The sequence below is a fragment of the Dunckerocampus dactyliophorus genome, chromosome 8, assembly GCF_027744805.1.
Source record: "Dunckerocampus dactyliophorus isolate RoL2022-P2 chromosome 8, RoL_Ddac_1.1, whole genome shotgun sequence".
Lineage (NCBI taxonomy): Eukaryota > Metazoa > Chordata > Actinopteri > Syngnathiformes > Syngnathidae > Dunckerocampus > Dunckerocampus dactyliophorus.
This window is the reverse complement of record NC_072826.1, coordinates 31533319-31553225: the sequence shown is the minus strand read 5'-3', so window position 1 is coordinate 31553225 and position 19907 is coordinate 31533319. Positions and strand designations below refer to the sequence as shown.

Here is a 19907-nt window from a genome sequence, read left to right as displayed (position 1 = left end):
TCATTACGACTTAAAAAAAAAAAAGAGTCTAAAATGACGTTATTGTTCCTCATAATATAACTCGGTTATTCTCCTAAAGTTATGACTTTTTGTTGTTTAATATTTTGACGCTATTCTTGTAAAATTACTGCCGGTTTTCTTTTCTCTAGTTCTATTTTTCTAATGTAACAAACAGCCACGGGCCGCACTTTGGACCCCCTCATAAAGGCTGGAAAATCCAAATACCTGGCGTAGGAGCAGCTGTGATCCACATAAACAACAAGGCTATGTCGGTCATGTGAGCATGTGATCATGTGCTACATGAATGACGTAAGCCACTTGCATTGTGACCGAATTTGATCTGAACGCCCACCTCTCGCTTGGCACGTGTCGCCATGACAACATTCCATGGAAACCGGGTCACTAGTTTTTGCGTAGTCCTGCTAACCTTTGTGCTTGTGTGCTTGGGGGAGGTAATAAAGACCCATGTGTTGCTAGTTTAAGGCCATCAGCTAAAAATGTTTGGGTTTCCAGACTAAGCCATTCTTTGAGTCACGACAGCCTTTTGGCCCCTTCATTGGGCTGCCCAGCACCCATCCTGAAGAATAACTTCACCAAATGCCCCAACAGGCTGCCTCTTTGCAGACATGACTGAGCTCTGTAGCCCCTCCCACTCATGGAACTCCTGCTTGTTGGAACGATTGGCTTCAGATCCCAGCGCTGATGTGGTTGTGTGTCAGAGGACTCACGTGATCTTTAGTCTGAGAGGGGTCTAGCCTGTCAGGAGGAGGAGGAGGAGGCGGAGGAGGAGGCCACGGTGACTCGTCAGGCCCAGGACAGGAGCCAGTGCAAACCCAGTGGAAGTATTTCAACTATGTGTGCACACAAAGCGCCTCAATCTTTGTGTTGTTTGAGCCGGGAAAACAAAACACTCGATCTTCTTGCCGGACCCAAAAAGCCAACAGCCCTTTTCTCCAAACTATAACTCAGTACGTTGACGTACACTAGAACAGTCGGTTTGGTCTTTCCAGTTTTCTCTTTTATGTCAAGTCCAAAGATTCATGCGCTCTCTCTAATTGGACGGTTGGCCAAGCGCTGTGTGCCTCCAACGCATTGTGGTCATTTCAGCACGTTTCGCTACAGGAGGCGAAGACTCAAAGCTCTTAGGTGCTGTTGGTAACGTTTTCATCAGGGACGTTCCCATCCACATTGTTTTACCTTCCGATCTGATTTTTTTTTAATAGTCTTGCCGATCCAATCCGATCCGATACCCATCTTTTTTTTTATGACAAGCTTTTGTTCCAAACATGAATTGGTTCAGTGTTTATGAAAACAGCCCTTCAAAGCATTAAAAAGAATGTATTTAAAGAATGTACTTTTTTATTCCACAGCAGGACCAACAATATTGTTTGGCTTTTGGAACAAACCTCTGAGAGTCAGCTCCCTAATCCAATAAAAGATCCAATCAAAGATCACATTTGAAAAAATGGTTGTGCACAATACTTTTAGGGTAGAACTAATCATGTGACATGGTTAAACATCAAGTTGTGGTGTGATTTAGAATATATGACTTTGTTAAAAGAAGTCTCTTCAACACAATAATAATTTATTGACGGTCCCTAGTATAAACAACCAGTGGTTACAGCAGCAGTGGCCGAGCCAGAAATGTTTCATTGGGGTGGCCGAGGTGAGACCATTACTCACATAGGGGTGGCAATAAGTTGATACCTGAATTGTCTAGATGGCCGGTGGGGTGGCCGGAGAGTGAGACCCCCCCCCCGCCACGTAGCTCCACCACTGTGCAGTGGCACTTCCCGTGCGAGCTCCCAGTGAGGGGGAACTAGCGCTGTAGCTACGGAGCCCAAGATCCAACATCCAACGTGAAACAAAGTTCACCACGGTACACCTTGGACATGTCTGCATGGTGGCGTTGCCTTTTCTTCTTCTTGTGGGTGGCGGCGAGAGGGAACCGGCTTTGAGGCACATTACCTCACCTACCGTGTCGGAGTGTGGCCCACAGTTACAAAAACAAAAACACACAGAACACTGTGAAAGGAAAAAGACGGACACAGTGTCGTTCCTGTGTGCGTTTCTGAGCAAATTAACTACCCAGAAAACACGATGCATTCCTCACAGAGACCAAGTCAGCAATGCGTGGATGCTTTGTTTGACCGTACGGCCACCGGTACGGTGCACAAAAACCGGGACACACCGGTTCCAGCGTACAATGAAGAGCGTTATGGTTTCCAGTCGCACGGTGCACACACGCCAACCCCATCCTGCCACAGTGGAATCCCATCCCATGAAGGTGTTTATACCAATTCATGCTATTACTCCTTTTTTCACGCATGTAAAGGTCGTGACGTTCTCCTTTTAAAAGATGGGGGCCTTCGGGGGGGTGATTTTAATTCTGCCTTCAAGGATTCCCATGGAGGTTTGCGGGCTAAGCGGAGTCATGTCATGATTTAGCCGACTGGCACGCGGACAGAGATACTCGTTTCTGGCGCTGATTTGTGAGTGCTGTCGATGGAGAGGCTTTTGGCAGAAAACGCTGATGCTATTTTTGGATGCCGAGCCTCAATTGGGTTGGTGATGAAACGCTGTTATGTGACAAAAAGTGCACATCGGACGTTGACAGCTTTCATCGAGCTGAACAGTTGAAGAGCTTGTAATCCCCTTTCGAATGTGAGATTCTACGCTTTAATCGGTCCTCTCGGGCATTGGCTGTTTTTTAGATCACACGTGTGGTTAGAGCACCTTTGTCTGGATGCAATATTCATATTACTTCACCTCCTCTTTGCTAATGAATTACTTGCTAATTCATTCACCGAGCTCATTTTAAACTCCTACTTTCACACTTTGCCTTGAGGACCTTTTTTCCCAGAACCATGGGGAAATTGTGTTTTCTTTTTTTAGTTTCTAAAGGATAGAAAAACCCCCAGAATATTGTCACATTGTCAGGCTAGCGAGCGATTGATGCAGTATAACGGCTACAGAGCTATTTCCTGAATCACTTGTAAGAGGTTAGTGAGAAACAAGGGTTAACATCGCTGGCAGTCGCACAACTTTTGGCTGATGGCCAACTACAGTCGTCCACTGCGGTTCCATTTTTGCGGCTTCACTCTATCACGGTTTCCCAAACGTGTTCATGAATAAACCTTGCTGTTTCGTGGTTGGAAACAACCCATCCATCCATCTTCTGTGCCGCTTATCTTCACTACGGTTGCGGGTACGCTGGAGCCTACCCTCACATTCATACCTATGGACAGTTTAAAGTCGCCAATGAAGCTAACATGCATGTTTTTGGAATGTGGGAGGAAAACCCACGCATGCACGGGGAGAACATGCAAACCCCACACAGAGATGTCATATGACATCTACAAAGTCACGTTTATGCAATCGACCCAAACTACCTTAGTGATGGACGTAATGGGCAGCCCTGCACTATGCCATCATGCCGTCATGCTATCATCACTATGCTATCAATAATAGACGTTAAATATCTCCATAAACATGCAAATGAACAAAATTCTTTTGTCTTTTGAAGGATTGAGTTGTAAGCTCCTGTGGTCTCCTGATGCTGCGACACACAAAGCCACCCGCTGCTGACCTGCCGACCCAACACATCACGATAACACATGGCTGATGCGGCGAGGTGAGTGTGCACAACGACGCGTCTGCACGCGGCTTTCCACTTCATCTCAAAGTTAATCCAGTTTTCGGTTCCTTAGGTTGAGAGCGCGGCTTGGAGCGTGAACCGTCTAGTCCCCGGAATTACATCACATGGAGGTCAAAGGCCATCTGATCACGTCCATGGGTTTGGTGGGAGCTCCAGGTGAGTCGTGAGGCGACTTCCCACAGACTCACGCGTGAAGGCACGCACCTTCGTGTCTGGACAAGCCTGGAGGAATTTGCAGCGTGTGTTTTTAGTAGCGGCCCAAGCGAATGAAAACACGGGTGTTTGTCTCAAGGGAAGGATGACGAGCAACTGAAACAACAGCTGCACGTGTGAAGGCCTTTTGTCCTCGTACCGACACCACAGCTGTCTGATAATCTTATCAGAGCCTTGTTTGTATGTGTGTGTGTGTGTGTGTGTGTGTGTGTGTGTGAGAGACTGGGAGCAGACGCCACAAACACACACTCTCAAAGTAGAAAAATCAACCCCCGCCCCCGCTCAATCCCCCACACCAAACCTCCCATTGAATCAGTAAATAGCCGTGTGGAGTCATGATGTTCAAACTTGCTTGTATGACATGTCTGTGTAGATGTCCAAGGGTGCCAGGACAGCAAGCTGCAGGCTGAGCGGGTTACGGCTCTGCAAGAGAGGAAGCGGGCCCTGGAGGCTCTGCTGAGCACCCGCGTGGAGGAGCTCAAACTCGTCTGTTTGCAGGAAGCAGTGAGTGCTAAGTCACACGCTTAATGCTGTATTAATGCTGATGCATGGCGTCACCATGGAGCAACGACACCAAGCTGTTTCACTCTTCTTTTGGTTTGCGGTGCAACTCTTCGGTGTCCTCAACATCGCTAATTTCATACAACGTACAGGGCTGAACTTCCCACTGCCGACCTGTGACCGAAAGAAGGAGATGGCAGATACAAGCGGCTGAAATGAGTTTCCTCCGTAGGGTGGCTGGACTCACCCTAAGAGATAGGGTGGGGGCTCGCTCATCCGGGAGGGGCTCAGAGCAGAGGAGCCATTTGAGGTGGCTCAGGCCTGACGCCTCCCTGGTGAGGTGTTCCAGGCATGCCCGGCTGGGAGAAGGTCCCGGGGCAGACCTAGGACACGCTGGAGGGATTATGTCTCACAGCTGGCCTGGGAACACTATGGGGTCCATCGCTGGAACTGGAAGAGGTGGCCGAGGACCGGGAAGTCTGGGCTTCCCTACTGAGACTGCTGCCCCCCTAATCCAGACCCGGATAAGCGGAAGAAAATGGTTGGATGGAGTATGCGTGCATTTTTAACCTTGATCAAAGAAGTACTGATAATCTGCCATTTTCTTTCTTCAAATCCGATCTGTTGCTGGTCGGCTGCCTCCATACTAGGAAGGCACATCTGTCTCAGTCGGTTCCCAGCTATTTAACACATGCAGTGACTCACACACAGCAAACACCCTCTATTCTTAGCTCTATTCACGTTGGCAGTGTCGCTAATTTAGAAGTTGCTGCACTTCTGCTGTGGAGGTCTTTTATGGCGGCCATAACAGCATTTATAGGATGGTTTTATAGCGACTTCAAGCAATCTGTTAAGTGGTGTCCTTTTTATGAAATACTTTGGACCTGATAGGCTGTGAGAAGCGGGATTTCAGTTAATTGATTTCCTCTGCAGGAGCTGACTGGGAAGTTGCCGCAAGCTTTCCCTCTGGAGACGGGGGAGAAACCCCCGGGGGTGCAGCGCAGAGCTGGCCTGCCGCCCAACTGCAAGGCAGAAGTAAGTCACCACCTTGAATATCAGTTGTGCTCATGCGACATGGCCTGGTGCACCGTGGCCTAACACGAGTGACTGTGGCCCGTCTGCAGGATGAAGCTTCCCAGAGAAGGCAGATGAAAACAATCTTCGGCGGTGCCCTGCACAGACACGCAGAGTCAGACAGAAACCTTCCAAACAGCAAAAGGACCGTTCATCGGGGCTGTCACACAGGTAATATACACCCTTGCTTAAGTTCCTGATGAAATACTAGATGCCTAAAATACCTGGGCCGATACCTGGGTGTTCATTGAAACACCAATGAAGGAGGGTGCCCACCTGAAATGATCCATTATTTTGTCTTCCAGAAGACAGCGTCATGTCAGAGAGCACAAGCTCCATGTCAGATTCAACATCTCATGACAACGGTATGCTCTGTTTGTCACGCATCACGCTTAAATGCACTCAATACGTTTTACATTCAAAGTAACCTGACGCTACTCTTCAATCTTATGTCTTTTGTATTTCCTCTCCAAAGAGTCCTCCCCCAGTGTGGCCCCAGACCAGCGCTCGCTGTCCCAGCCTCGGCTCACTGTGGGTAGTCCTGACCACAGGATCAGCAGGAAACTCTCTCCTGTAGAGATTTACTACGAAATGAGGACACGCCGCAACTCTGTTACAAGCTCTGTCAGGTACTTTACTTTACTTGATGTGTAAAGTAGCAGCTATGATCTCCAGTGGTGTGGGAAAGTGTTTGCCCTTTCCTGATTTCTTATTTTCTTGCATGTTTGTCCCACTTCAATGTTTCAGATCATCAAAGAAATGTAAATATTAGTCAATGACAACACAACTCAACACCAAATGCACTTTTTCAATGAAAACTTTCTATTATTAAGGGAGAAAAACATCCAAAGCTGCATGTCCCTGTGTGAAAAAGTGATGGCCCCCTAAAGCTAATAAGTGGTTGGCCCCCCTTAGCAGCAACAACTGCAATCAAGCGTTTGTGATAACTTGCAATGAGTCTCTTCCAGCGCTGGGGAGGAATTTAGCACAATTGTTGTCATTCAGCCACATTGGAGGCTTTTCCTTGTCAAGGTCATGCCACAGCATCTCAACAGGATTCAGGTCAGGACTTGGACTAGACCACTCCAAAGTCTTCAGCCATTCAGAGGTGGACTTGCTGGTGTGTTTTGGATCATTGTCCTGCTGCAGAACCCAAGTTGCTTTCAGCTTGAGGTCACCAACATTCTTCTTCAGCACAATTCATGCTTCCATTGATCACAGCAAGTCTTCCAGGTCCTGAAGACCATCACACTACCACCACCATGTTTTACTGTGGCTATGTGGTTCTTTTTCTGAAATGCCAGATGTAATGGGACACACACCTTCCAGAAAGTTCCACTTTTGAGTATTTTCCCAAAGGTCTTGGGGATCATCAAGATGTTTTCTGGCAAAATTGAGACGAGCCTTAATGCTGTTTTTGTGCACTCTTGGGGTCATTTTGGTTGGCCGCCCACTCCTGGGAAGGTTCACCACTGTTCCATGTTTTGGCCATTTGTGGATAATGGCTCTCACTGTGGTTGGCTGGAGTCCCAAAGCTTTAGAAATGGCTTTGTGACCTTTACCACACTGATGGATCTCAATTCATCTCAGTTAAATTATGTTTTAACGGGGGGGTCAATCACTTTTTCACACAGGGCCATGTAGTTTTGATTTTTTTCTCCTTTAATAGTAAAAAGGTTCATTTAAAAAGTGCATTTGGTGTTGAGTTGTGTTGTTATTGACTAATATTTACATCTGTTAGATGATGTGAAACATTAAAGTGTGACAAAGACTTACACCAACAAACGCCAGTGTATAAACACATCTTGGTTTCACCTTTCATAGCCCAACTCACTCTTTACCAAGAAGTGCATCTAATGTCGAAGGCCGAAGTGTTCCAGCTACGCCTCTCTTGGCCCGAACTGCACCCATCAGTGTTCATGTCAGGTAATGTTTGATCCAGATTCATTCAGAGCAAGATGAAGCCGCCAGCAAGGGTTTAAGTGCGTTTAAGAATGTGCCAACATAGGAATATGGAGGGGTGTATCATCCCCCATCAGTAGCTGTTCTGGACATCTGGGGGCCCTAAGCATGATTTGGCCTAGGGGCCCCCCTCGTGGCCACAGGACATTATACACTCCTGGCTGTGGTGTCCGTGTGTGATTGAGTATATAGAAATGTATGAGTGTAAATAAAAGAACATGAATAAAATAGCATAGAAATGTCACGTTGGCATTGAAATGCATGAATAGAAGGATTCGGTCAGCCTGTTCTCGTATTACCAGCTCATTTTCTCCTCCGTAGGTCGGATGTATCTGGGGGCAGTGGCTTAAAGCAGTGGTCCGGCAGTCTGGACGTGCCATACATGATACCGCTCGCCCAAGAGGGCTCCTCCTCTGATCGTCGAGGTTGCCCATACAACTCCAGGGCCAGGCGCAGTAACAGCTCGGAGGCTCTGCTCGATCGCTCCAGTCTCCCAGACGATCCAGCACCCAGAAATGGAATGCACCCAAAAGGAGGTCCCTACAAGAGCTCGGAGACGCTCACAGATGGGAAACTGCGACACATTCACCTCGGCAGCCCTGAGAAACACGTGGACGGATCCGGAGAACAGGCCAAAATGCGTCTGTCCATGGGGGGCAGAGGTGCTGGGGCGGGCTACAACGAGCTGCTGATGGACTATATCTGGGGAAAGCAGCAGAGGATGCAAGCGCAGCATCACCTCTTCCAGTCCACAGGCAGGATCTGGCAGGACTTACCCTCTCACTGCTCCTCTACTGGAGGGGTGGTTCCCCATACTAACGGTTTCTCCCATTCCCAGGTGCACCTTCCAAGTGCCGCACCTCCTTACAGCCCCATGGTGGGGCGAGGGTCTCAAGCTGATATGCGCAGGGTCAAAGTCACCAGAACCAAATCCTGTGGGCCCTTTATTCCTTTGCAGCAACACCCCCAGGACGCCATCTTGCTGTCTGCGTACGAGTCGCACCTTCCTGCCTCCGGTTCCACCACATCCTCCATTCCCAACCTGCTCCCCTACCAGACTGAACTCTCTGGCCCCGCCTTCAGTCGAAGACCCCCGCAGTTCTCCCTTCCTACCCCAGAAGACTCGACACGAAGCCTCCACAAAGCCCTGGCTCTGGAGGGACTAAGGGACTGGTACCTGAGGAACGCGCTTGGATATCCTCCCAAGAGCCAGGAAGCAGGGATTTCCCGTCTGTCACACCCCCATCCTCTGGTGGCACAGGCCCAGACTGTCCAGGGTGAAGCCGCGAACCTCCACAGGCCTCAGATGCCACAGTCAGCCAGCTTCCACGGGCACCCGCTGCACGGCAGGTCAGTACCATGAACAGTTGGTTGACTGTAGGGGTGTCCCGAGCCAATGTTGATATTGGATCTCCGTCTGATTATATGGGCCTGCATCTAACACACGGGTCACCAACGTTCTTCCTCGTGAGAGCTACTTTTACAAAATGAAAATGGCCAAGAGCTACTCATTTTTGTAACATTTACGTTCAGAGCTTATTTTAAAGCCAAACAAAGTGAATATGCTTGTTTTACCAGAACATGAACAAAATGCTGGTGTCCACAACTCACATGTCGTATTTCACAATGCATTTCCTTCTACTGTTCTTTCATTATTAACTGAACACCTGAATGAAAAGCAGCCTTGTGGGCACCTCATGTGGTCGTGGGGGCTACCTGGTGCCCGCGGGCACCACCACGTTGGTGACCCCTGCTCTAACATCTCCGACATTGGCACGCCAATGCAAGCCGTTGCTTCCAGACCCCCCCAGCGCGTCTATCCAGCAGCGTTTGGGCTAAAGAGCGTTTTAAAGAAAGCATGAAGCATAAAGTACCTTTCCTTTTAAGTGTTCACTGTGGAAGGGCAGCCAAAGTACTTTAGTTTGTGGTCAGCACAAAGTTTTTTCTTCATTTTTCACTTTTTAATCAATACATGCACGCTTTAAAGGAGAAGTGCACTTTCAAATAAATGTTGCCCATCATTCACGATCCTTACGTGAAACATGAACACGTCTTTCTTTCCCTTTTGTGTGCGAGAGAAAACGAGTTCGCATTCCGGCTTGTAGCGTTCCGGTACGGCACACGCTCGACCCAGAAGGATCAAGACGGTGTTGCAAGAGTGGCTGTTTCGCCGTTATAGCGACGATTCCAGTGAGAACGCATGCGTTAGCAAGCTTATAAGATTGCAGCTGATTTTTTTTACACTTACAGTCGTCCGTGACTCCCTCGTTTATAGCAGTTAATTAGTTCCAGACCCTCCATTCGTCCATTTTCTATGCCACTTGTCCTTACCAGGGTCGCAGAGGTGTGCTGGGGCCTGTCCTAGCTGACTGTGGGCGAGAGGCGGCGTACACCCTGGACTGGTCGCCAGCCAACGGCAGTGGCTCCAGACCCGAATGCGATAAATGAATTTCCGTGATATCGGATTCAACGTGAATAAATGGAATGTTTTTGTAGTCAGAGCATAGAAAACCTGTTTATGACTTTCTAATTACGTTTTTTAACCTTATTAGAGCCCTTTAGACACAACTATTATTCATCGTTTACATCACGTTGCACAACTCCAATGCCGCAGGGACTTGAGACGGCCGCTGGATAGTGAGCTAACAAGCTAGCGAGCTAACTGGTTAGCTTTGAATGTATTTCTTCTAAACTTAACAAGCCCAAAACTTACCACTTCCACACAAAATGGGAGGAGAACTTTTTTCAGTCTATGACGTGGGACATGCCATGACGTCATGCAGTTTAAAACAATGTAAGGTAATAATAAGGTAATGTCTCGTCAGTGTTTTGTGTCATGACTGCCATCCAGTGACCGCAAGTGCCACATATCGCTTGTTACCTCCACCAAGCCAAGCGTTTGTTTGTTCAAAATAACTTGAGAAGTTCTGAATGGATTTGGGTGACATTGGTTACCTTTTTGGGGTGATCCGGATCACCTTCTGGATCCAAGAAGGATTCTCTAACATTGCGAGACAGGACCATTTGGGGAATTTGTGCATATAACGCCACAAAAAATGGTTGGATCACTTGGGGAAAACATACAGGGCATGTTTCCAACAGGTTGCACAAAATATCAAAGACTGATCCAGATAATGGAATGATTCCAAATACTACGATCCAGAATATAAAACAAAAATAGGGGCCCTTCGGAATTGTCCTCATAGGAGGACAGCAAGTGAAGCCATCAAGATGCAACAAACAGCCTTACATATGGCCAAGCACTGGAATCTGGATTTGTTGGATCTTCAAAAGCTATGGAGTTAGATCCAGAAGAAAGCCGCCATGATGGAAAATGCCATTTTTGCGAATAACGACTGAACTCATATTGATATCATTATGAATCACATTGCTCGTGCTACGTTTTCATAGTCAAGGAATCCAAATATGAAGATCAAATAAATGTAGGACTGATATTGATGCTGTCAACCACTAATATGGGGGGGGGACTATGGCTCTTGGCGGAGGTCTGCGCTCTCCGAGTGCTTTTCTAGTACTTGAATATGTTTTGACTAGTCATAGACCACAGTCTGCCACAAGCAGTGATCATTTATTATTAAATTCATTTCAGAAAAAAGGCCACATAGCGAGCGAGCGCTACTCGAACCGTGACGTTACGAGTAGTCCGCTAGAAAGGAAGTGTTTCATTGCAACCACATGGGGGTGCTGACGTTACAGCAGTGGTGGATTTCCTGCAAATGGGCTTCATTGGCTTCACTGTCAGTATTGCATCGCTGTCATTCCTCTCTGGAAACATCCCAACAACACTTTGTTCCTGCCTCATCGAAACAAAACACCCAGGAACCCCCACCCAGAAAGGACTAAATATTTCCCGTCTCATTTCCCCAACAGATCGATGGAGCTGTCCCTCTATCAGGAGACTCCTCACCCTCAAACACAAGAAGGGCCCCCCAAGGAAGCCAACGCAGATCCAGGCACCCTTGTCTGACGCAGCAGAAGGAACACACACACACACACACACACACACACACACACGCTGTAGCTAGCACCATGCATTCAGCCTAATACACACGAGTGGACACAACGAGACCTCAACAGTGAAACAAAACATGGCAACCTCAGCAGAACAAGACTGATGACAAAGTGTAGCAGTACAGAGTCTTTGAACACGGCGCTCCTTAAGCCGGTGAGCATTTCCCGTACTAACAATACGCTCAAGCTGTGCTACTTATATATAAGTATACTTATATATATATTTTTGGTCCAACATGAGCCGTAAGATGACACAAAAAAAGTCTCCTGAGATCTACTTTTTTACACATTGAAATGACTATTTTCTATCTCCTGGGATATAAACACTTACACTGAAGAAGAGTTGAATCATATATTGCTCATTCATCATGTGTGTTGAACAAGTATCGATCCATGCTAGGAGGGATGTCCCGATCCCATCCGCCCTACTTTGGACATCACATATTAACTGCTTCATCACGAAATCGCCATGTCTGCCGTGTACCGTGGCGAACCTAGTTCCACGTTGGACGTGGGCCATTGGGCTGTTGCTACAGCGGTAGTTCCCCCTCACTGTGCCCGGACTGCTGCGTCATGGTGCGGGGAGCTCGAACGGGAAGTGCCGCTGTACAGTGGTGGGCGTGGCCACCCCTTTGGCCATCCTGACATTTCAGGTATCAACTTATTGCCACCCCTATGTGAGTGATGGTCTCACCTTGGCCACCCCAATGAAACATTTCTGGCTCCGCAGGTTGTTATGCAATTATGCAATTACTATTGCGTTGAAGAGAGTGTGTTAAAAAAAAAAAAAGTCGTATATTCTAAATCACACCACAAATGGATGTATAACCATGTCACATGATTAGTCCTACCCTAAAAGTATTTTGCACGCCCATTTCTTCCAATTGGATCTTTTATTGGATCTTTTATTGGATTAGGGAGCTGACTCTCAGAGGTTTGTTCCAAAGGCCAAACAATATTGTTGCTCATACTGTGGAATAAAAAAGTAGTATTTGCTTGCATTCTTTTTAATACTTTGAAGAGCTAATTTCGTTCCACAAATTCATGTTTGGAACAAAAGCTTATTATTAAAAAAATAAATAAATAAAAAAATTGGATCGCAAGCCAAAAACGGTGGATGGGGACATCCCTGCACGCCAGCGTGTTCGTGCACGACTTTGAAAACAAGTGAGAAAAAGACCTCATCTGCATTTGATTTGACAGCCATTCATGTTTGTCACTGATGTGTCAGCTGATACACGAAATGTGTGATTTGTGAACGGTGGCTAAGTGGCGTAGCAGACAGGAGCGCCTCGATGTTTTTAATCGAGCAAAACTAAACGTTGCTGAGATGACTTCAGTGTGCTTTCTAATGATCTGTACTGCTCGTGTTGCGCCTCCGTAGGCTTAGTCAGGTGAAGAAGTGGACCATGTCACTAAAATTGGGGGTATTTGGAATGACGTCGGTCATTGGCATCGGTGCTGGCTGACAAATGTAGCCACCCCCCCATGGTATTTTATGGTTTCAGTGTCTCGTCCACACAGGAAACGGTATCTTTTGAGTGGGGAAATCTGTCAGCTTCCAGACTAGCAAATCTGCTGCAATGTAAAAAAAAAAACAAAACAATGATGTCACAGTCACGTGACCAGAAGTGAGCTTTCACGCCAAGCCGACATATCTTGATATTTCGAGTGTCATGACTCACCACAGTCGACATTCTCCTGGTATTTTCTTGTCTTATGCTCCCAAAAGGACGCGCATGTAAATTCCACGAGCCTTTAAACTTGCGCGCATCCGCTCGTTCTTCTTCTACAGCTCGGTGTGTCACATGGTTCCGCCCGCGTGTTTGTTGGCAGCGCCACACGAAGGTGCACCTTGTGTATTGCATGGTTTTCACTCAGCTACCCGTTCCCGTCTGGTCGCAGCGATTTACTAACGTGGACGCGACTTTTTTTCAAATCCCAAGAAGGTTCCCGTGTGGACAGAAGACGTTGAGGAACAACCTGAAGGCTGTGGTGAGATCTACTGTGCTGCAGTAGCACATGACCGTATGGCAAGAAATGGTGGTGTTTTTCTGAACGCAGCGGCAGGGAGGATGCGACTGTCATACGGAGCACTTTATGAACATCTTAAGCCTTAAATTCCCTATCATTTGTCACCCAGAGAGAAGAGAGGCGGCGGTGTTGACAAGGATCGCTAAAGGGACAAACAAAGCCTTGTTAACATCTGCGGGACGCCTGTCTGAGTCTGTATATAGTGTGGATTCTACTGAGCTTTTATTCCCTTACTAACACTATACAGTCATTTTGAAAGGTAACCACATGTAGTAATAATAATAAACCAAGTCCGCACCCACTCAAGTGGCGCTGTTTGCTATGAGAAGTGAGGCATGATCAGAAGAGGGCTGCGGTTCCGAATGACGGCGTGAGCAGGCCTCACACCAGACTGTTTGTGAGAGTTCATCATTTTTTGGTTATCATTTGCAATGATTTTAGTATTTCTACTCATGTTGGTATTATTATTATGATCATTTTTTGGATCTTATTTCTATATTTGTAATGAAAGTGCAACATAAACCTCTGACAATGTGAGTATCAGATGAAACGGTTGCACATTTTGGGACATTTTTAGTCGTCACACATGATGTTTGGACTCTTTTGAATGTATTTGTTGACACTCATCCCGTATGTCCGTGTGATATTTTCTACTCTGGTACAAAGTATAGCACCCCGTGGAACTCTATGGTTTCTTCTAATCTTCTGACTTACACAGCTTTGGGTTTTCTGCCAAGACCAAACGTCTGTGCACTGGGGGTCAAAATGTATTTTTCTTAGAGAGTTGAAAAGAAACGCTGTAGCTCTAAAGCTGTGTACTCCTAAACTTGAACACTTTGTAGCGATCTACTGTGGCTCGTTGTCATCAGTCAGTGCGGGGATGAATTCTATATGTGACAAGCATTATACTCAGCAGTGTGACTTGTTAATATTTGAGTCTCTTTGGAAAACTATATTTAAGTACCTCCCTTTATTAGCAGGTCTATGAAATGAGGCTCAGTGGGCCTGCCCTATACTGGATGTACGTACTTGTACGTATGAGATTGTGCATTCATTCTACTAAAATAAAGTTCCATGTTGCAATCAACACGTTTGCAGAGTTGTGACGAGCGTGTGATTTTGTTTTTATTGTAAAACATTGTGGACAGAAGGACGGATACAACGAGGCTGCGTGCTGGCATTGACTGCTGGATGGATACACTGCAAACGGAAAACAAGGTCAACTTGAACGAGAAACATTTTTGAAATAATTGACAAAGGTGGAAAAAGGTCCACTTGATAAGGAGCCCCCCCTCCAGCCCAGCCCAGACCTACCCCATGAACTCTAACACCCGTTGTACCACAGGATAGTACGACGGCGTATTAGGGACACATTGGAAAAAAAAAATCTGAGATTTCGGGAATAAAGTTTTAATTTAAATTTATGAGAATAAAGTCATAAATGTATGAGGAAAAAAAGACATTATTACAGATAAATAATACAAATAAATAAAGTGCTATGAGTGTGTGCGTGTGTGAGTGCATCGTTGAGAAGCCTGATGGCCTGTGGGTAAAAGCTGTTTACCAGCCTTGAGAATAAGGTCGTAAATTTATGAGGAAAAAAAAGTACATTTACAAGAATAAAGTCATACATTTATGACAAAAAAGTCATAAATGTATGCAGAAAAGGAAATACAGTCAAACCTGTCTTAACGGCCACCTGCCTATAGCAGCCACTGAAAAATCCCCCCCAGCAAATGTACGTTATAGACCCTGTGTATAGCAGTCACCTGTCCAACCTGTCCGAGCAAAACTGAGTTGGGTTGTACTTAATTGAAGTATTTTAGAATGTACTCACGTTATTTTTCATCAATCCTCATCCACAAATCCATCAAAGTCCTCATCTTCTGTATTCGACACAAACAAAGCCGTCTTCTTTTCCGTTCGCTACTAGTCTGTTAACTTGTCAGTGTTATTCAGCTCCGAAGCAAAGAAGGAAACTTCTCCTGTTGCTTCTGCCAACTTTATTTCTTGAACGCGGCCACCAGACAGCAGCTCAGAACACACACACATCTCTCAGCATCGTCTCTCCTTCCTGCTTGCCCACAAGGCAAGGGTTAAACAAGCCCCACTACATAGCTGTCCAGCCAATGCCTGTAAGAAATGACACCGTTTATTTCCTGGTGTGCACTGGTCAATACTGTAATGCCGCTTGTTGTGGGGAAGGAGAGACTCACGTCGCCGATGCACTTTAATGGCTTTATTAACAGCGGAGAACACTGCAGGACTTTACATCCACGCCAACATAAACACACTTCCCAACTCTCTCCAAACTCACAGCTAGCACTGAGCCTAGCTCTCCTGCTCGGGACGCCCACCGTCACTTCCCGTCACTTCCTGATGAACTAAAGCTGTAATGACACTCTGTCGTATAAAAAGTAAAATATTAAAAACAAGCGTAAGATATTACTGTAATGATAGTCAGCAGACAAGCTTCACGTTTTATGCAACTTTTTATAACAATGTGGCAGAGCCGTAAAACATGCAGTGTGCTCACTCTAACAGTCACTTCCTGGAACTCCCCCTTATAGGCGGGACCTGTCAATCAACTGGAGTATGATGTATCACAGTACAAACTTTCATAAAGCACTACTCATATAATAATAGGCTATTATATGACATCTCCCCTTTTTAGAACGCAGTGGTATCTCTAAGTCAAATATAACATTTAGGTGTGATTTTTTTTCCAAAATAAGATGCAATGAAAATAAAACTTAAATCAAGTTAGACGTAAATGTTTCTTTCAGTGCAATAAGCAATTTCCTTATCTGAAATATCACAAATGTCACTTAACACAGAACTTATCAAGTATCAATGCTTCCCGTTCCCTCCCCAAAAATACAATAAAGCCTACAAGTCCAGCTTAACTACTGGCCTGCTGACCCGGCCCGACCTGGTCAGCGTCTGATTCGGTGGCCGTGTAGGGGACGAGACCATACCTGGGTCTGGAGGGACAGTCTCTGGTTTAGCAACAGTCTCAGACTGGAAACTCACCCCAGTACCTCCGGTGGATGTGGGTGAGGTGGCCTGGGCAGGCTGGGGAGTTGGTGCTACACGGAGGTGGCGGCGGTTCCTCCGAAGCACAGTCCCCTTCTGGGTGTTGATGAGGTAAGAGCGCGGGGTGTCACACGCTCTCGAGACCACTGCTGGCATAGTCCAGCCCTTCTCGTGATTGAGCTTGGTGGAGACCCTGTCTCCTGGGTGAAGTGCTGGGAGGGGTCTGGCACCGTGACGGCGGTTGTAGTAGAGGGCCTGCAGCTCCTTCTCTGTAGCGTCTCTTTCTCGGTGTCCAGATCTGGCCATTTGGGCTGAAGGTTGGCCTCCAGTGTCGGAAGAGTTGTTTTGATTTTCCGGCCCATGAGAAGCTCTGCAGGGCTCACGCCTGTGGTGGTGGAGGGAGTTAAGCGAAAGCTCATGAGGGCGAGCAGAGGGTCTTTTTGTTTTAAGATCCTCTTGGCGGACTGAACCCCTCTCTCTGCATGTCCATTCCCTTGGGCATGGTGCGGGCTTGCGGTCATGTGCTGGAAATCAAAGTCTTTTGAGAATTCCTTAAATTCCTCACTTGAAAATTGAGGTCGGTTGTCTGATACTACCTCGTCTGGACAGCCAAACCTTGCAAACACGGTCTTCAACTTTAAGACGACCTGTGAAGCAGTGGTTGTTGGCATGTGGAGTATCCCCAAGAAGCGGGAGAAGTAGTCAGACACTATGAGGTAGGTGTGTTTGTTATGTTCACAGAGGTCGACTGCGAGTCTCTGCCAGGGTCGTTCAGGTAGAAGTGTTGGAATAAGAGGTTCCTTTCGCTGAGTATGCTTCATCTCATGGCACTCCTGACAGGACTCGACCTTCTGTTTAATTTCAGATGAGACGCCCGGCCACCATACGGACATATTGGCCCGCTCTCTGCACTTTGACAGACCTTGATGTCCGTCGTGTATCCAATTCAGGATGTATGCCCTTAGAACGTGTGATATTACCATGTGGGTTCCTCTGGTGACAAACCCGTTGTGTTCTGACAGTTTGTTTCTGATGGGGAAGTACTCTCTGACTGCTGCTGGGACATTGCTTATATAGTCCGGCCACCCTGACCTGATGTACTGCAGCACCACTTGTAGGTCACCATCAGCTGCTGTGGCTGCTCGTATAGCCTCCAGTCTACGTGGAGTGGCTGGCGTGCACTCGACAACGGCAGCTACATAACACTCCACCTCTGAGTGAGTGTCAGTCTCCTTTTCCAGGCACAGTAGTGGACTCCGTGAGAGGGTGTCGGCCACTGTCAGAGTTCTTCCCGGGGCGTATTCAGCTGTTGGCTTGAACCTCATCAGTCTCATAAGGAGCCTCTGACATCGTATTGGAACACTGTCGAGGTCCTTCTTGTTCATGAGCGGCACGAGTGGTTTGTGGTCGGTGACCAACTTGAAGTCATCAAGGCCACACAGATACTTCCCAAATCGCTCACAGGCCCAGACGCTTGCCAGACATTCTTTTTCAATCTGGGCGTATCTAGTCTCAGCCTCAGACAGTCGTCGTGAACAGTACGCCACCGGCTGCCAACACCCGTCATGCAGCTGCAGCAGCACTCCGCCAATGCCATAGCTGCTGGCATCAGCAGAGACGGCAGTGGGTCGGTTCACGTCGTAAAACTTCAGGACTGGAGAAGTTGACAGGATATCTTTCATGCGCTGGAATGCTTGCTGCTGAGCGTGGTCCCACGTCCAGGCTGTCTTGGATTTCAACAGTTCCTATAGTGGCTGGGCCACTGTCGACAGGTTGGGAATGTATTTTCCAAGGTAGTTGAACATCCCTAAGACACGCTTTAACTCCTGGAGCGCTAGTGATCCCGAAAAGGGAGGCGTTTGAAGGCGTACCTCCCAAAGGGTGTTATAAATGTGGTTAGCTTGCTGCTTTCTGGACTTAGAGGGATCTGTCAAAAGCCTGAGGCCGCATCTAACGATGTGAATACGGTGGCGCTGCTCAGCTCTGCAGTGATTTTCTCTGCTGTAGGAAGGACGTACCTCTCTCTCCTCACAGCTTCATTTAGCCGCTTTAAGTCCACGCATATGCGCACTTTTCCATTTTTCCTCGGAACGGGTACTATTGGCGCACACCAGTCCGTAGGCTCTGTCACTGGTTCTATTATGCCGTTCTCCTCCATGCACTGGATTTCCTCCTTCACTTTTTTCATGAGGGGCAGGGGTACCCTCCGTGCCGTATACACTGCGTACGGTTGAGCATTCTCTTTCAATAGGATCTTAACTGGTTCTGTTGTCAGAGTTCCATGCTCCCCGAACGCGTCGCAAACTTCTTCAATGCGCTTCACCAAGCCCATTGTTGTAGCTGTGTCTCTGCTCAGCAGATTGTTCGCATTCTGGCCACGGATGATGTACACTGGGAGGGGGTAGAGGTTATCTTTGTACTTTGTAGTGGCTCGAAACTTCCCCAGACAGTCCAACTGACCACCAGGGCTGCACAGTGTGACATTAGGATGCTCTAATTTCTTCCTGGGGGTCAAACTAGTAAACGTCTTTTCACACATTATGTTTGTATCAGCACCCGTGTCAATTTTGAATCTGACCGGTGTTTCCCCTATCACTAACTGTACAGTCCACTGTTCATCATTTTTGCTGGATTTTGTGACTGCCCCCAGGAAATATGGTACCTCTGAAACATTATCTGAAACGTTTTCTGTCACTTCTCTGACTGATTTATGTGACATCTAGACTCCCAGTGACCCACTTTATGACATTTGTTGCATGTTGATTTCAAGGCTGGGCATTTTTCCTGTTCAAGATTCAAGAGAGTTTTATTGTCATGTGCATGGTAGAACAGCAGTTATACTATGCTCCTTGTGTTTAGGTTTGCCACACCTTCCACATTTTGGTTCTCCTTGCTCTCATTCTTGGCTTCCACTTGGGTTTTCCTCTGCCTGCTGTTTTTCCCCGTGCTATCTCCTGCACTGCAGCGTATGTCTCCCCCTGCTGGTGGACTTGGAGTGCAACCTCCTCAGACTGACGTACGGTCTGAACAGTTTGGGCTAAAGTAAGATCAGCCATCAGCTGCAACTTGCGTGATAAATCCTTATCTGAAATGCCCACAACTATGCAGTCACGGATGTGTTCATCTCTGTTTACACCGAAGTCACAGTGTTCTGACGTATAGGGCTCTGATGAACATTTCCGCCTTTTCACCGGGCCGCTGCGCTCTTTGGTGAAAGCATTCGGTCGGTCAAAGGGAAAACTCTCCGGCGGATGAAACTTGGCCATTTTTTTAGAAGAAATGCGTCCGTCCAGAACTTCTGACACCATGTAATGATAGTCAGCAGACAAGCTTCACGTTTTATGCAACTTTTATAACAATGTGGCAGAGCCGTAAAACATGCAGTGTGCTCACTCTA

The 19907-nt window shown here is 47.0% G+C and overlaps 2 protein-coding genes across 6 annotated transcripts in view; both read left to right on the top strand.

The window, feature by feature from the left end:
* ccdc120b (coiled-coil domain containing 120b) overlaps positions 1-14240 on the top strand; it is a 23780-nt gene extending 9540 nt beyond the window's left edge. For all 3 annotated transcript variants that reach the window (XM_054784077.1, XM_054784076.1, XM_054784078.1), the window contains exons 2-11: positions 3527-3634; positions 3711-3814; positions 4245-4375; positions 5306-5407; positions 5497-5617; positions 5752-5811; positions 5922-6075; positions 7271-7372; positions 7730-8758; positions 11300-14240. In XM_054784077.1, coding sequence (XP_054640052.1) covers positions 3763-3814; positions 4245-4375; positions 5306-5407; positions 5497-5617; positions 5752-5811; positions 5922-6075; positions 7271-7372; positions 7730-8758; positions 11300-11396 — 1848 coding nt within the window. In that variant the 5' untranslated portion in view covers positions 3527-3634; positions 3711-3762 and the 3' untranslated portion in view covers positions 11397-14240. The remainder of the gene's footprint in view (positions 1-3526; positions 3635-3710; positions 3815-4244; positions 4376-5305; positions 5408-5496; positions 5618-5751; positions 5812-5921; positions 6076-7270; positions 7373-7729; positions 8759-11299) is intronic.
* The window catches only part of LOC129186138 (SRSF protein kinase 2-like), a 25922-nt gene continuing 17520 nt past the window's right edge, over positions 11506-19907 (top strand). For 2 of the 3 annotated variants that reach the window (XM_054784079.1, XM_054784080.1), the window contains exon 1: positions 11506-11594. Coding sequence is in view for 1 of the 3 variants with exons in the window: in XM_054784081.1 (XP_054640056.1) it covers positions 11544-11594 (51 nt within the window). In the remaining 2 variants the exon portion in view is untranslated. The remainder of the gene's footprint in view (positions 11595-19907) is intronic. The other variant, XM_054784081.1, reaches the window with a different exon arrangement.